We start from the raw sequence: 17,912 nt of genomic DNA, 5'->3' as shown, positions 1-17,912 counted from the left end.
GTTATGAAAATAATGGAAACATTTGTAGTTTACAAGACATAAGACAAGTGAAGTGATAAATTGAGTTTGTCTGTGCAGATCCTGGCCGTTGTTAGGTGATCATTTGTAGTACGTCATGCAGGGCTTTATGGCTGAGGCCATGCTTTCATCTTATTTTCATTCATTTTTCTTCTCCCCTGATTACCTTTGCTTTTCAGCCTTGAAAAACGAAAACGAGAAAATACAAAGAAAAAAAGTAATCAAAATTTATCTTTTACATTTTTTATTTTAATTCTAAGAAGGTATTTTATACTAATACCGCCGCGTATGCTGCGTGTCCGTTTTGGGACAGTGATCTGCTGTCGGTAAAATCCTTTTATGGTTTCGTTATATATATCGTGAATCTGTGTAGTGTAATTTACACTGCGTAAGTATAAAGAAACACTATAATTCAACAAACTTCTACGTCATCCCTTAATGGAGTGCTGTATTTTCACATATACAGGAAAGTAAAGATAGTCAATTTGTGATAAATATCAAAAATTGTTATTTTCTCAGAAACGGCTATAATGATTTCATTTAGTATTTGGTACACAGCAATTACGGTATAATAATAATCTTTAGAGTCTCCCTGAAAATGGAGATCAGTTGATTCGTGGAGGAAACTTGCTCAGACGATTTTCTCAAGAATTTATTAGCCATTTTATAGTGTATTAACAGTCCCACAATATAGCTAATTTCTCTGAGACAAATTCAGAAAGAAAAATGAGTTTATACGCAGAGGGAAGACGTTGACTATGTTTCTGCAAAACTAAATATGCGAGAAACTCAGTGCAGACAATCTTTTACACAACTAACAAGAGGAACTAACCCGATGGTCTCGTGTCTAACGTGTGCATTTGTGGTGCACAAGGTCCGAGTTTTGGTTCCCTGTGGCACAGCATAGAAATTTGAACGCATCGTGATGGTTCGGATTTCCTCTTAAACTGTAGCTTCTCGTCTTTTACAGTTAGCCTTGGTGCTAAGAAGGAGCGCTAAACTTCAACAAATTAAAATCAACAAAATATTACTCAAGTATTTACTTAGTTGTGTCCTATAATTCCTTACTTTACAGGAAGTCATCTGCATCTATACGAGTGTTAAAATTGACTGCAAACAAAATTTATATAGAAATAATGCTTATCGCTTCCTTTAATAACAGGGTACAAAAAGTAACTGCCTATTTTAAAATCATAATATCTTTTGTTTATTGCCACAAAACAAAAGAGGATAACGTGCGTGTAGCGTGTAGCCAGGCTTTAATACTTGGTGTGAGTGTTTACCTTTGATACTAAAACGGATCATCTAGGGAAGAAATTGAAATAGAATATTGAACTTTAATTAATCGACCAACCAACGTTAAAAGAGTTCCTTGAGGTTTCAAAGTTCAGGTCAAATCTTTCGGAATAGGATATTTATAATGTTGCTAACGAAACCAATAATTTATTTTTCAATTATGTCCATAATATTTTAGAAATCCATTATACGATTCTAAGAACGCTTATTGATTGTTTCTTTATATCTTTTAGCCTGCGTATAAAGAGTTTTTGGGTTTCTTTTATATACCTCTTATTTTGCCCACCGTCAATAAAAATCATAATGTGCGAAATCAGGGCCAGTGCCGTGCCATGGAAAATCAGCGCCCGGGGCAAAAGTATACGAAGGCGTCCTATACATGAGTGAGGTCGATAGCTCAGACACGAAGCGCCACCATGGCTTCGCGCCTAAGAAAATTTTCAAAAATAAACCCTGCTTTTCCCTCATTTTGAGCACTTTTTATTACTTTTTCCTTCCATTATATATATATATAAGGAAAAGCTCCATTTTGTATAAAATATAGAGTGATCGTACTCAATTGTAAAATCATCTGCTAAATTTTAATAGTCAATATATCCCAGTGGTCTCTAAAAGTTGTGGAAAGATTTAAGGAATACTTTCGGGTCCTAAACGAAAGGAAAATCCCAACACATCTCGTCGCTGGAGAAAACAGGCAACGTCTTAGGCGGCTAACGTAGGTGGAAACCGACTGATTCCCGGAATAGGGATTCACCATCTACCAGATGCCAACGGCGTTCTCGAAGGCTGCGTGAGTGGGTGGTCAGGATACCTTCTTGTCCTTAGAGAAGGAAACTGTCCTAAAAACCAGATGAACCGCAAGATGATCAACGGCATGAAGATGTGGAAAGAAAAAGAGAATATTATCACATTACTTTTTTGCCCAGGAGGAAAGAAATAGGGGTATAAATACATTTAAGTTTCTTCCTGAGGTAGAACATTTCGGAGATAAAATAGTCTCTGAGTGGGAACTCCTCCGGAAAGAATCATCAGATGAGAAAATAATAATAATAACTTTCATTTCAGTATAGGAACCAGGAACGTGCGGATAAACTTGAAAATTTCGAAGTGAAAACAGATAAATGTAAAATGAACATAGTGGGCTTGAGTGAAGTGAGTGATGGTCAGGGAAAGGTGAGATAGTATCGGTAAATTACATGATATCCTATTCGGGTGGCGTTAAGGCCGAGAATGGTATCCCAATAGCAATGAGGAACGAAGTACCAAGAAGCGTAGCGAAAGTGAAATGCTGCATTGTCCAATGTTTGTAAAACAAAGTACAAAGTCAGTGGTTATTTTCATAACACAAGTGTATATGCCAACAACCAACCATGATAAAAATGAAGTAGAAGTAATATATTACGCGATTAATGACAAATTGTATCAAGAAGGAAGAGGTAAGGTCAACGCCATAGTTATGGGCGTGCTTCAACAGCGTAGTAGTTGGATCTGCGAATAAGGTGGTGGGACCATGTGGATTAGGTAGAAGAAACGAACGAGGCCAAATGCTTATCGACTTCTGTAGATAACATGATATGGGGGTGACAAATAGGTGGTTTAAGAAAAGAAAACAAAACTGTCGCGTAAAAGAGTCCAGGAGATGAGATACGCTACCAAATAGATTACATTCTTGTCAAGCAACGTTTAAAGAAGAACTACCGAACGTGAAGACACTATCGGATGTGGACATTGATTTGGATCACTATCTCCTAGTGGCGGTTAAAGTTAATCAAGAAAAATTGGAGGAGAAACCCAAAATGAAACTTTAAGCGATTAGGAAGTATGGACAGTGATGTGAAAGAAGAGATTGAAGACAAATTGAAGATCGAAGGAGCCCAAATTATTCAATATTTGCAGCGAATGTTTAATGAAGGAAGCATTAATGGAAATTACAGATTTCAAGATTGGAGGGAAGATAATTAACAAGATCGGATATGTAGATGACACGGTTATTATAGCTAGAACCGCAGGAGGACTACAGGAGATGATGGACAAAATAGTTGACACTGGGAAAATATGAACATCGAAAAATCGAAACTCATGAGAATATCATGTAGAAACGCGCCTTTACGGGTCAGATTAGAACAAGGAGAACATAAAGAGGTCGATAATATCAAATATCTTGGAAGTATGTTGACGAGAGACACTTGCTCCACCAAAGAGATCAGGTCAACAATTGCCACAGCCAAAGAGGCATTCAACAAGGAAAGATCACTCTTAACTAGCGGCTTAATATTGGACTAAGGAAAAAGTTGGTCAAGTGCTATATATGGAACATTGCACTGTATGGTTCAGAGACTCGAATATTATGGAAGTTAGAGAAGAAATATTTAGAGAGCTTCGAAATATGGTGTTGGAGGAGGATGGTGAAGATAAAATGGACGGAGAGAGTAACAAAAGTGGTTGGCTCATAATGACTGATAAAACAGTTCAACGCATTCGATCCGTCTTGATTTCTCCTTACAGAGACATCCTGAAGCTGTAAACTGAGCATACCATTGCCGAATGGACTTGGAAGTTGGTGGATCTTTGTTGAACTTCGTGCGGAAGTCGTTGCACTGTTAGGGCAAACTGATGTGAATGAAATTCGAGCACAACATGAGCTTTCTCTATGCCTGTTGCCATCTTGAATAAATGCTCACAGATGCTCTTGTGCAGAAATCAGTAGCAAACTGCAACACGAAAAAATGTTTTGAGCTTACCAATACGACTGCGAAGTTTTGTGATAATATGCCCAACAATAAACCCATAGTGAATTTATGAAATCGGGTCAATCATTTGTAATAACCCTGTAAAAAGGAGTTATGGTAAACTAACTGCTTAATGCGTTCTGAAATTTAACGTTATATTTCCTTTTAGAAGTAAAGTGCACAGAAGTTTCATTCCTAATGATAATTTCTTTCTTTTTTTTCAGTTAGAAGAGAGTGAGAAGCAGTCTGCGAACAGTCAACGTGATTTCAAGGGCCCTGTTTCAGAACGGTCATGCACTGATGTTGTTTTCCTTGTGATCTTCGCCTGTTTTGTTATAGTCTTGGTAAGAGCATTATAATAAATTTCCCTTCTTCGTCTCTCATTGTCGATGAAAAATACACTAAGATAAATCACCTTCAAGGCAAGGGTAAAGGTGGATCAGAAAAGGTAGAGGCTCGCATGACGTCACACCCTCCCCCGTGCCTATATTTGCCCATTATATTTTTAGGAAGTGGAGGATTGCCGTTTCCTCGCGTACCCCCTCACTTTTACTCCTGCTTCAGAAATAATATTATTTTCCCGTAAGTATAATATAATAATACCAATGCTAAAACTATTTCTGATAATAAATAATAGAAAATAATTGATATTTATTTACTTACAAGCAGTATATGCATCACTGTTAAGATACTCTGCGTCATTGTTAGGAGTAAAGTTGCCAACTTCGAGGAATAAAATTACAGGCACATGCTCAGCGGCGGAACTAGAAGGTAAAAACTGGAGGGGCCAGTCAGAACCCATATTGGGATAGGTATATCATGAGTTTACTCAAATCACATGAATTTGAAATCCGTTTACGCACTTCGTTAACAAGAACTAGGAATAAAAAATGAGTCGCTACTTTCACCAGTTACAGTTACACATGAAGTACGAATTAACAACTAACAAATTGTAGGAATTCACATGTACGGTAGCTAAACAGATGCGCTTTATATGGCAAAAAATTGTAATTAACATTCAAGTTCGAAATTTTCGGGAAAAAATAAATTTTTAATATAAATATACAACTCACCAAGGACGCCCATGTTGTGGTTTCCAGAGGGGGCAAGTATAAGCGATATTTCAAATATAGTTCCAAATTTTGCTGTAACAATTCTAAAAATTCTCTTGGGTTTTCGATCTTCCGAAGTACAATTTCTCGTAGAGGGTGGCGAGCTCCCCCTGCCCCCCTAATGGGCACCCTTGCAACTCACCACTATCAATGTTATCATAGAAGTGTGAAATAAAGAATAACAAGCAACGATTACTATAAACTCTCAAGAGTATATAAATAGTAGCTTTAATCACTTTTGTCACAAAAAAATTTGGGGGCTAGGCTTCGTGGCCCCATGCTAGATCCCCCACTACACCTGCTCATAGTCCTCAAAACCGAACAAGGGTAACTATGTTTTAAAACTTAAAACACACACACACACACACACACATATATATATATATATATATATATATATATATATATATATATATATATATATATATATATATATATATATCCAAGGGGGCTATAGTTCCCTTGACACTCACGTATACACTGGATAAAATGGGTTTCAATCCTGCTTTACACTGGATAAAGCGGCAAATTATGGTTTAGCCCCTCCCTTGATCATATCCTGAATCCGCCACGATATATATATATATATATACCGGGTGATTCAATAAGAACGTACCAGGCCTATATCGCAGCTAATACAGCACATAGAGCCTTCAAACAAAAAATTGCATTACCAAATCCTATGTGTGGAATGCAATAAAAATAGTAGCGACACCAGTGGCGTATCGTGAATATCTACAACGGGGTAATCTGCAAAATTTGCCACGGAAACAAGGGTCGGTTGTGCCTCCGTTGAAACAAGCGCACATTGGGAGAAACATCGAGAGGAAACACCCTCGCACCATCTGACTTTCACCTAGTAATGCGACCGTGTTGCTGCCAATGAGAAAGAAATATCCCAAGGTGTTTCTTCTCGACGTTGTAACATTATTTGCAATTTTGTTCAATAAAGTATGATTTTAATTGACATCCTGCAACCCTAGTTATCAGAAACAGCTCAAAAGCCAGCACCGAAGTATGACACCTCTTCTTTCTTGTATTAGTTAAGAATTTCAGAAGTTGTTCTCCTTTTATTTTATTTTATTTTATTTTATTTTTATTTATTTTTTTTTAATGATCATCAGATTAAGAAGAAAGATAAGCACTTGAAGAAATGACACCATTTCGGAAAGTTGGGGAAATAAACAGTTGAGGAAATAACCTTATTTCAAGGTATACTTCAGTATCAGTATGAGTTTTATCGTGATAGTTTGAAAAAGGTATGTTTCAATATGTTTCATCTTGATAGTTTGAATAAGGCATACTTCAGTGTCAGTTTCATCTTAGTATGTAGCGTGCTTATCGTACGGAATCAATTTTTAGTTTACAAAAAAAAAAATTGAGTTCCTGTAAATCTATGTATGAGGTTTCACACTAATCCATACCCTCAATGAAATCTAATGATTGGTTTATGTCTCATTTTTGGACAATTTTTGCTCATTAAATGCTAAAAGTATTTTTAGAATTTTGATAATGTTGTGCTCCCTATATTCACAAATCAGCGTTTAAAAAAAAGAAGTAATAAAGAACTAACAACACTACTTATGGTTGCCAGATCTTACGCTTCTCCCGTAAGTTTTTCGTTTATCCGACACGTTTTATTTTCCGTATAAAACGTTTTATTTTCCTTTTCTAAATAAATGAAAGAAATAATAGCCCCGGACACTTTTAAAAAGTTTTGGTGAGAAAAAATCTTAATTGGAAGAACAGATTTGTCACACATTCTCAAATACACAACACAGCAATGTAGCTTATATTCAGATAGCACATGCAACAGATTCAGTTTTTATCTTCAATCTTACCTGTATTCCAACCTTATATTTAAGAATGATTTGTTTTCAGATCTTAGCCTTCGTCTGTCAACATCATCTCGATCATATCGCAGTTTCGATCCATCATGATATAATGATGTGAAGCTACTTTGAACTAGTAAAAGAAGAACTCCAAGTATTTGTGAATTTTGTAAAGATATGTTCTGCGAGTATTTTTGATCCTATATAAGAGAAATGTGGAACTGTTAAGAGATACAATCTTCATCAAAATACAGTTAAAAGGCAACAAAGATTTATGTAATATGCTTGGTTTGTTGAATTTCTTTAACGTCTCTTTCAGCACCGAGGCTACATAAGATGAAAACCTACAACTTAACGTGTGATGGGTCACTACATTCCAAATCATCATAGCGAAAATCCTCACCATCTTAGATTGTGATGAAAGTTGGTGAAAAGCAAGTGCTTGTGGAGTAAACAACATTTGCCTACTTATAAGCTCCAGTGACAAGTAGTTGTCAGATAGCAGTGTTGCCAACATGACAGAAATGTGCAATTTTTCACAAACATGTTAAATGAAAATAGATCATAACTTCGCTCCTAATTTAGATAGAAACGTCATCTTGGGCTTGTTGTAAAGCTGAAGGAATGCCCTTTCAATAACAAATAGGTGCAGACCATTTCTGTTATTCTTTTGGGATCAAGGTCACACATTGTGAACTTTGACTTCAAATATCTAAAAAAAAAAAATGCATTTTTGATTTTCGTCAAAACAACACATGTTGTGTAGTGTTATGATGTCCACCTGTTGTGTAAGTTTCATATTGGGATGGCTACGGGAACAGGAGCTACAAAGTAAGGAACCTAGCAGACTTCAATAAAAATGCCATATTAACTGGGTGGATATGATGTAAGAATCTTTCGTGTGATATAAATTCCTCGAAACAAGCAAATGTTGCACATTTCAAAATAGTACTCACCTACAAGTGAAGAGGGTGTTGCTTTATCCTTTGCATTCTCTTTTGTGTGGTAATAATGTCTGTAGTTGGTAAATTATATATGTGCTACCAGCAGCTATGGAGGGTCCACTGAAGCAAAAAAATGATTGATTTGAACAGTCAGAACATTAGAAGGTTGGGACTAAACATACGAAGCTGATGGACCATGGGCATGAAGGAAATTAATAAGAACTTCCTGTGTGTAAGCATTCACGGTTATCATTGTCCTGAGCACCATGCATCATCATAAACACATGTCAAAGATCCTTTCGCTCCTCGAGTGAAACTGATTGTCGTAAAATGTTCATGTGGTGCACTACACGTCCTGCTGCTGTACAATATATTGTCACAACTAGCTTGTTAACTGGTACTGGTATCAATGCATGAAGTTTTTGTGTTCCTGGTATTGGTCGTGCTGTATCAAATCGTACACTCAGAACTTTATCTGTAGTAGTAACTTCTTGGAGGGTAACATACACAAAGTTCATGTTGTGCACATTCCTCTCTGCCCAATCAAACAGCTGCTGTGGAGTAATTATTTGGTTTGAAGACATGTACTGCAAACTCGTTCTAGCGGCTAGCCTCATTATTGTCCCTCCAAACCCTACACAGCCTCCCTTGCCATGGGAAGTGACAAAGGAGTGCCACTCAGCATGGGTTTCAAAGTCATCGTAGGGGTGCAACAAATTTGTGAAGGTTCTCCTGTTCTTGTATTGTGCACCAGTGACATCAGAAAAATAATATATCTTAGATACTGCGTTGATGTTTTCTTTCAAAAATGTAATCAGTCTCTTCCGAAACACGTGCACAGCAGTGCTATCATATTGCATGCAGTCCGAGATAATGATTAGGTTAGTGTGTGCGATTCCACGTGCAGGGTTTTTACGGAAATAAACAGCAAATGGATGAACAATGGCTTGTGCATTGTTCCGATGGAAACCTTGGACCTCGTCTTGCAAAATGGATTAATTTTCCGCAGTCACATATAGCAACAACTTCACCTACAATTAACCCATCTTTAGTGTCCTTCATATACCTTGCTTGTTATAAATTAAAACGCATGTGCCTGCAAGAGTTTTAATTTAGAAATAAACAGATCAATCAATTCGTTAGTTGGTTGCACTAATGTCTCAATGGCGCATGTGTTAGAAGTATCCCATTGTTTGAAGGTTCAATTGCATTCTGTTATAGAACATTATCTGAAATGCCAGAGCTCCTTCGTGGCTAAGTGGTTAGCGTACGCGCCTTTGACGTGGGAGACCCGGGTTTGATTCTCGGCGGAAGCTTATGTGGTTCGGATTCCACGTTAATCTGTAGATTCCGTCTCATACAGTCTTGCTGCTGAAAGAGTCGTTAATCTCATAAACAAAATCAATGTTATCCAGAATGCCCCTCACCTTGTCAGCTCCGTGGCATTAAGTGTACTGCTGGAAGAAGCACTGCATTTGAGGTGGGTTGAGTATAATAATTGACAGACAGTGGTGATACTTGGCAAGCAGACCTTTGCATTTTTAAACAACTTAACCAGCTTACACCCCCAACATTCTGATGTCCTGACTGTTCTAATCACTCATGTTTTTGCTTCAGTAAACCCTGCATAGCTACTGGTAGCACATATATAATTTACTAACTACAGACATTATTACCACACAAGAGAGAATGCAAAGGATAAAGCAACACTCTCTTCACTTGTAGGTGAGTATTATTTTGAAATGTCCAACATTTGCTTGTTCCAAGGGAATTTATATCACACAAAAGATTCTTACATCATATCCACCCAGTTAATATGGCATTTTTATTGAAGTCTGCTAGGTTCATTACTTTGTAACTCCTATTCCCGTAGCCATCCCAACATGAAATTTACACAACAGATGGACACCATAACACTATATATCATGTGTTGTTTTGACGAAAATCAAAAATGCATTTTTTCAGATATTTGAGGTCAAAGTTCACAATGTGTGACCTTGATCCCAAAAGAATAACAGAAATGGTCTGCACCTATTTGTTGTTGAAAGGGCATTCATTCAGCTTTACAACAAGCCCAAGATGACGTTTCTATCTAAATTAGGAGCGAAGTTATAATTTATTTTCATTTAACATGTTTGTGAAAAATTGCACATTTCTGTCAGATTGGCAACACTGCTATATGACAACTACTTGTCATTGGAGCTTATAAGTAGACATATGTTGTTTACTCCACAAGCTCTTGCTTTTCACCAACTTTTATCACAATCTGAGGTGGTGAGGTTAAAAAGTCCTTTTTTCTGTGATGATTTGGCGTGGATTGACCCTGATATGAACCACATAAGTTCCCACAAAGAATCGTAATATACTTTTAGAGTTTTATATGTTGCATTTTTTTAAACGAAACTGTCCCACTTTTGAGTTAAAATTATTCTACGATACTATGTGATACCATACATTTGTTTGTTATATGTAATTTTTTAATATCACATACTTTGCTTTGTTTCCTACTAAAAGTCGTAAAATCTTTATATTTTTGCTCTTTTCCAACATTCTTCTTTCTTCTTGCACGTTCGGCGCCCGTGGCGACCGCCCCGCTCGCCCTCCTATCTACGGCTCTGCATACATGCTAGCAACCAAGAAGTCCACAAGAGCTGTGGCAAGAAGATCACAAGACTTGCATATTCCAGATTTTTCTTTGTTTCTCACAATGGCGTGCCCAAGGAAAAGGTTACAGATTTTAACCCGCTCTTGAACAAGGCATTATGAAAAAATAATTTACTATATTAAGGTATGTATACAAAATCCTGAAACGATATGAACTTGGTAACTTGAATCACCTTTATTCATGAAAACGTACTACTGTCTTACTGTCCTTTTTTCATATAATATTTTTCTTCTATTTCAGTTTGGATTGGTTGGCTATTGTATCCATAATGGTGATATTGACAGAATCTTGTATGGCTACGATTCCTGTGGTAACGCTTGTGGGAAGAAAAACAAACGATTTGGCACCGAAGTCAATGATTGTGTCGGAGGTGCGGACCACACGAACAAGAAGTTAGTTTTCTGTCATTTATTATTATTTGTATTACATGATTACAATCTGGCTTCAATACCTACGTTATGAATCTCTCTCTGCTATGTTTACAATAATAATTAATACATTTACCAATAAATTATCACTCTTATAGTAAAACTAGAGTAGTTATACTTTGCACTTGAAGTTATTTTGCTTAAATCAATAACAAAGCACTCACATAGAGTGCTTAGAGCACAAGGGATTCCAGCCCAGTTACCGACCAAAGTTGTGAGAAAGACAGACAAAATTTGCACGCTTTGTTTAAATACATGGAAAAGTGAACATTTTTGTAAAATTATAGGAGTTATTTAGAATATTTAAACACGAATCTTTTATGCGTTAAAACGATATTCAGGTAGAGATCTTAAATGTGAAATATGTCCAAAATTACACAAGGAGAGTTGAATCCTTTGTGTACTGTGTCTGATATGAAATGTCTCTGCTTTCGCCCCAGTTCATGTGAATTTGTGAGAAACAGCTTCGTGTTTGTGGGTTTTCTTGAAGATCTTTTTTCTTCTCTCACTTATTTATTCCAATTTATACTTCATGAACAGTTTCCTTTAATATACAAAATGTTTTACACACTGCAATGTGCTTGTAAATTTGTTCCACTCAGTTTGTGACAGGTGCATATTATTTCGTATATTGTACTTTGTACTTTTCCTTCGTATGAGCATCATTTTCTCACCAAGTATTGTATGTCATGCTGACGTAAAATCTATCATCGTACTCAATGTACATAAACAAATCCACTAAGCATTATTTTCATATTTAACATGTATTTCAAGCATTTGTGTACTAATTCTTAATTAGATAGCTGTATCTTAGGACTAATCATTTGTAGAACAAGTATATGTTACTGTTATTTAAAAAGAAACTTATTAGTTTCTGTTGTTTTTCAACTTCTGTGGGCAGGTATTTTGGAAGTAAATTAACACTTTTATCCTTCCAGAATTACAAGTAATCTGAATACAAATTAGTAGAAGTAACTTGGCTGAGTATAATTTTATAAAGTATATTCTGATATAAAGTAGAAATATTGGTAAATAATTTCAACAGATCACATATGTTTAGAAATTATAAACAAATAGAAATGACGGTGTTATGACGAATACTATTTTGAACGATATTTATATACGAGAACAATGAGTACACCACGTCACAAACCGACATGATGCAATTCTGCTGATTTTGCATAAACTTATTCTGATATGTACGATTACATAATGATGATGCAATTCTTGTGTGCAGTGTTGTCAGGTCTTTTTTTTTTTATTTTATTCTGAACACTTACGATTCTTTAGAAACATTTTCTTCGGCTTGTAAATTTTCAGACAGTAAAAATATTAAACAAAATTTTCAAACTAAAGTTTCTAAATATTTCTTTCTAAATTTTCAACAAGAACAAGCATTTATCATACTGAAACATTTAATCCAGAATTTTAGATTTTCTTCATAAATGCAGAATTTTTCAAACGTGAAAAAGTTTTAACAAATATGTTGAACAAAATTTTAAAAAAGTACTCAAAATATTTACCCAAAAGTTTTCAAAATCTTATTTAACAATGTAAACTTCGAAAGCGATTATTTAAAGTTTTTTTTAAAAAATAATTTAAACAAACATGTTCGAAGAAAAAAAAATTAAAACATGAAAAATTTATAAACAAAAAGTTTCAGCAAAATTTTGAAACTAACCAGTCAATCAAATTGTGTGAAAAGTAACTTTGCACCAATCACCTTAGACTATGAGTCGTAACTACAATCCTAAGATTTAAAAAAGCAGCGATTTTAAAACTAAACAATTAAACAAACTTTTCAAAAAATGTTTAAAAAATTTAACAACGATACGTAAGTAGTGCTCTCAACGGGTCGGGTCGGTCTTCAACCCAACCCGTTGAAGACCGACCCGACCCGACCCGATGACCTGACCCGACTCGAGTGTCCCGACCCGAGCTGACCCGATTGACCCGACCCGAGCTGATCCGATTGACCCGACCCGTTTGAGAGCATTATGGTCATGACAATGGGTGAACGCCAAAATGCACTCCCATTGGGAATTAAAACCGGACCACATGTACCGAAGTCTTACACGTTAACCACTAGCTAGATCAAGCGGGGGATTCGTATATGCATCTTAATAAATATTTAGCACTTTTGAGGTTTGGTTATTTCTTTTTATAACTGATGCCAATGTCCGACGTGGGAGATTTTTTTTTTTAAACTTTAGTTCTATGTGACGAAATTTTTCTTCAAGGTCAGTGTTCTCACCTGCTCGGACGGCAGGGGGTCTTCTCGGAAGGCAGTAGCAAGAGTCTCTTGGCGGAGACAAAAGGAAATCGTTTAACTACTATGATAAGGGTTGAGGGAACGGGAGAACACCAGTGATTTTTTCCCAACCCTTTAATTTTCTCTCCAAAATAGGTTCTTATGATTCCGGGACCCGCGCCACTTTGATTTTTCTTTCTCGGTAATTAAAACGTATTTTCACAGTATATATAGTTGCAAGTAAGAAGATGCATAATATGAATTTTGTAATTTAAAATTTAAAATACAGTATGATAATTAATTATAAAGTACTAATTTTATTTAATCACTTTCAGCCCAACAAATGAAATTCAAACAATTCGCACCCTGGGTCTTGGTCATCAATACTGCGTCTTATTCTTTGTCTTGCACAGTCAAGTCTTGGTCCTGCATTTCGTAGTCTTGGTGGTCTTTCATGCTATACAAGAGCCAAGAATGCTCGCCTCATCGGTACAAATGAAGACCAAGTGTGATTTTGATTATGGTCTTTCATACTATACGGAAAGCAAGAAAATATGCTCATCGCTACTTGGTGATCACCAAAACAAGGCCAAGAGCAAGATTACTATGCACTTCGTCTTGCATATCCAATCTTTATCTTGTTTTTGTATCGATGTTCTTGAGCTTGGTGAAATAAAATGAAATATTCAGTTTAAGGTCCCTCGATTCTGCACCGAGGCTAAGGGAGATGGTGACCATGAGAAATGAATGCAATGATGGAATGAAGAAAGTGGGAGGAAACAGGAGAACCCCGAGAAAACGCACTACACGGCGTTTCTCCACCACAAAGCCCACTTAGCACAAGCTGGGATCGAACCATAGACACCATGCACCGTAGATGAATTTTTTACCACTGAGCCACCGCAGCCCTGCTTGGGCTTGGTCGTCCATATACAATCTTCCTTTTGGCCTTGCTTAAACAACTTGTAGTTTTGTTCTAAATCCAGACTCCATATTAGCGTAGATATTAATATTACAGTCGATTTGGGTAAAATCAATATTCCACATTTAAAAATTAAAGTACTCACAAGTACAAAAATAAGCAATTACCATAAAAACACTAGCTGCAAGTGTTCAAATGCTATTTTTAATTAGTGAAAAAACAGCAGCTTTCGACTCCAGCCGAGTTTAAGCTCAACCTAAACTCAGTTGACCAAAGTGAACTGACCCGACTGACCCGAGCTGACCCGATTGACCCGACCAGACAACCCAACCCGGCAACCCGACCCGAGATGACCCGATTGACCCGACCCGAGTAGCCTGACCCGACAATCCGACCCGAGCTGACCCGTCTGACCCGACCCAAGTTGACCCGACGCAACCCGTAACTCGACTCGAGCTGATCCGACCCGACTAGTTGAGAGCACTATACGTAAGTGATTAGCCAATTAGATTGCATCAAGAATAACTTTCCATCAATGACTTTAAACTATAAGTGGTAACCAAAGTATGAAATTGATATTGTTATCTGTGAACAGGTTTTAGTTATTACCTTTCAGGTTTGAAGTCCTAAATTTTACACCAATGACCTCAGAGTATGAGCTCTAAATACAATCCTAAGATTCAAAGTGTAAAATTGTTAATTTATATCAATAGGTTACAATAATTACTTATCAGGTTTCAAGACCAAAATTTGGAATTAGAGATAAGAACTAACCAATCAGATTTCACCAAAAATAAAAAAAATGAAATGAAATCTTTAAGTTTTACGTCCCACGGATATGCCGGTTAGGCTAAAGGAGATGGTGATAATGAAAGATGAGTGAGATGGTGGAATGAAGAAAGTGGGAGGAAACGGGAGAACCTCGAGAAAACCCACGAGCACGATGTTTGTCCACCACAAAGTCCACACGGCGCGAGCTGGGATCGAACCACGGACCCAAGCACGGGAGGTGAACGCTCTACCACTGAGCCACCGCGCCCCCTTCACCAAAAATAACTTTCCGCTAATGACCTTACATTATATCCTGTACTTATCCATATGATCATGTAACATAATACAGTCTCTCATCTTAGATGCGATAAATATCCCCAAAATTTAGATTTTGGTCAGTTTTATCCATGCAAGAGATCAACGTGAACTGTAAAAATTTACAAAAGTATGTACGCAAGTCCTAGAGAACAATCACCATTTTTTTCAAATTCTTATATTTTAGGATGGACTAATGTACCCCCCACTTTTTTTGTAGTGAGTATTAATATAAAAATTCAGTTATAATATTAAACTATTTCATGTTTTCTCTTTATATAAATTCAGTGTTTAACCAGAATAAACATACCTTGTCTAAAACCCTTATCCTTACCTTTAAATTACGTTTTATTATATATACAGTGCATACTGTACAAACATTTAAAACATCAAAGATTACAATTATGGGGAATGCGAATACATACTTTAATTCAGTGACTCAGAGAATACACAATAATGCATTCAGTATAATAATTTAACTTTCCTTTCACGCAGATAACTTTTGTTTACACTAAAATTAAGTTTATATGCCTTTCAGATATATACATATTAAAGGGATAAATAAGGCAGAGACAGAGACACTCCAAAATCTTCAAAGAGAGTGCGTTGAATCATGTCCAGGATCGACGTAAGTAGAAATTAGAAGAATGTAGAATGTTTATTAATTCGTACTATATGTTCTATAATAAATTAACAATTTAGGATATTTATTCACTTTTATAACTAGTTGACATGTAATAAAATACCGACATTTCAGTTAATTGGATTGAAACTGATTCCTGTTTTGAAAGTGATACTTTCTTATTGCTCTTAGTGGAAAACATTAATTTTCCCTCCATACTTTGTTTTGTGATATAAATGTAATTTTCATACGAGGGTAATTCGAAAATTAAGTTTCCTCTGGTTACTATGGACAGAAATGTCCATGAAAGACAAATAATATACCGCGAAGGTATTATTTATTTTTCTACAAAAGAATCAAGGACATTGATGCATTTTTATACTGCTTCAGAATGTTATAAAAACTCTTCTTAAAAAAAAAATCCGGATCCTCTACAAAAAAAATCTTGATGGGTGTCTTCACTTCTTCATTGGTTCCGAAATGCCTTCCGCTGAGAGTCTTCTTTAATGCCGGCAAGAGACTGATCTCGCTGCGCGCAAGGTCGGGATTGTACGGCGGATAGTAAAGGCACTCCCAACCAAAGATGGTTTTGCGTTGCCACCGCCGAGAATGGTCTTGCACGGTTGTCAAAACGGAGAGCGTCAGAAATCAGAAGGCTCGACCGTTTTCCACAAATTTCAAATTTTAATCTTGTCAGAATTCCACGAGCTTAACGAGTTCAAAATACGTCTTCTTTCCATACTTGTTAAGCATATAATGGACCGCTCGTCCGAACTTTCTGCTAGCATTGCGATAGTACTCTCTGCAGGATGTTAGTGGTAGGGTACCAAATAACGTATGGATGGCTCTCGCATTAAACCAATGTCTTGCTTGTCCCATTGCTTTACGATTTCTCGGGGAGAGAAGACGAAACAGTGTTATTTTCCGACTTCTTCTCGCATATCGTAGATCATCATTTAAGTATGAATTTTAACTTTTCGTTCAGAGAGAAGAATATCTTTTACTTTGAGCATGTGATGCAATTTGAAGATAAATATAATAGCTAAAGAATACTCGTACATTGATTGAGTCAGAATGTCTTGAAGTCTGATAAATGTGACTGGGAAGTAATTGGATATTGCGAAGCAGTGTCATTCCTGATGGTGGTCTCCAGGCAGACTTCTTCAAGATTTATGTTTTCCTTTGGTGCAAAACATTCAAGCACACTACTATAAAACATGAAGCACTGGAAACAACGAACCGAGTTGTCGGTATACAAAACTGAGCCAAGTATGAGTAATTTGTGGATACCCAATTGATATTGTGTACCCCATCGTAGTCAAGCGTCTTTCTGCTTTCTGTTGGGATCGATCAACCTATAAAAATAGACCTGCTTAGTATTCCAAGATGTAAGACTGGTGTAAATCACTTGCACATATCGGTATCAAATAGCTAGAGATTTCCATCGTGTTTTCCTTATACGTTTCTTTATAGTGGTATGCAAAGTCCAATCAGTATAATGTATCTCAGAGGAAGAGACTGCCTTGCACCCATTTTATCCTTGAACTAATCAAGGTAAGTTCGAAGGATATGGGTTTTAAGCAGGGGTAAAATTCGAATTGAAAAGGCAGGGGGACGCATGACGCCTATCTTTGCCATACCTATCTTTGAAAATTGTATTTTTTGGGGGGAAGTGGGGGCACGTCATTGATATTTTTTGGAAGTGGGTGTACGACGTACCTGCGCGTTTGCCCTCACTTTTATCCCTGATTTTAAGGAAATATGAGTAGTGTTTGTTGTTTTAGATAGGGTGCACTGGAAATTTGATGGAAATGCTTAAAATGATTGGGTTGGAATGAAGGAATTTAAAGCATAAAGAATTTGTACGTCAACCAACAAATAGATTTGCTTAAGCACAAAAAATTACTATAGTATTTAGGAATTTAAAGCATAAAGAATTTGTACGTCAACCAACAAATAGATTTGCTTAAGCACAAAAAAATACTATAGTATTTAGGAAATACTATA

At 36.4% G+C, this 17,912-nt stretch overlaps 1 protein-coding gene across 1 annotated transcript in view; it reads left to right on the top strand.

Moving 5' to 3' along the window:
• The window catches only part of LOC145675973 (choline transporter-like protein 1), a 156,114-nt gene that overhangs the window by 33,108 nt on the left and 105,094 nt on the right, over positions 1–17,912 (top strand). The window contains exons 3-5 of the mRNA XM_081746802.1: positions 4,268–4,387; positions 10,837–10,988; positions 15,822–15,911. Coding sequence (XP_081602928.1) covers positions 4,268–4,387; positions 10,837–10,988; positions 15,822–15,911 — 362 coding nt within the window. The remainder of the gene's footprint in view (positions 1–4,267; positions 4,388–10,836; positions 10,989–15,821; positions 15,912–17,912) is intronic.

This window comes from Thermobia domestica, chromosome 18, assembly GCF_964235325.1.
Source record: "Thermobia domestica chromosome 18, izTheDome1.hap1.1, whole genome shotgun sequence".
Classification (NCBI taxonomy): domain Eukaryota; kingdom Metazoa; phylum Arthropoda; class Insecta; order Zygentoma; family Lepismatidae; genus Thermobia; species Thermobia domestica.
This window is presented reverse-complemented; position numbering and strand designations above follow the sequence as displayed.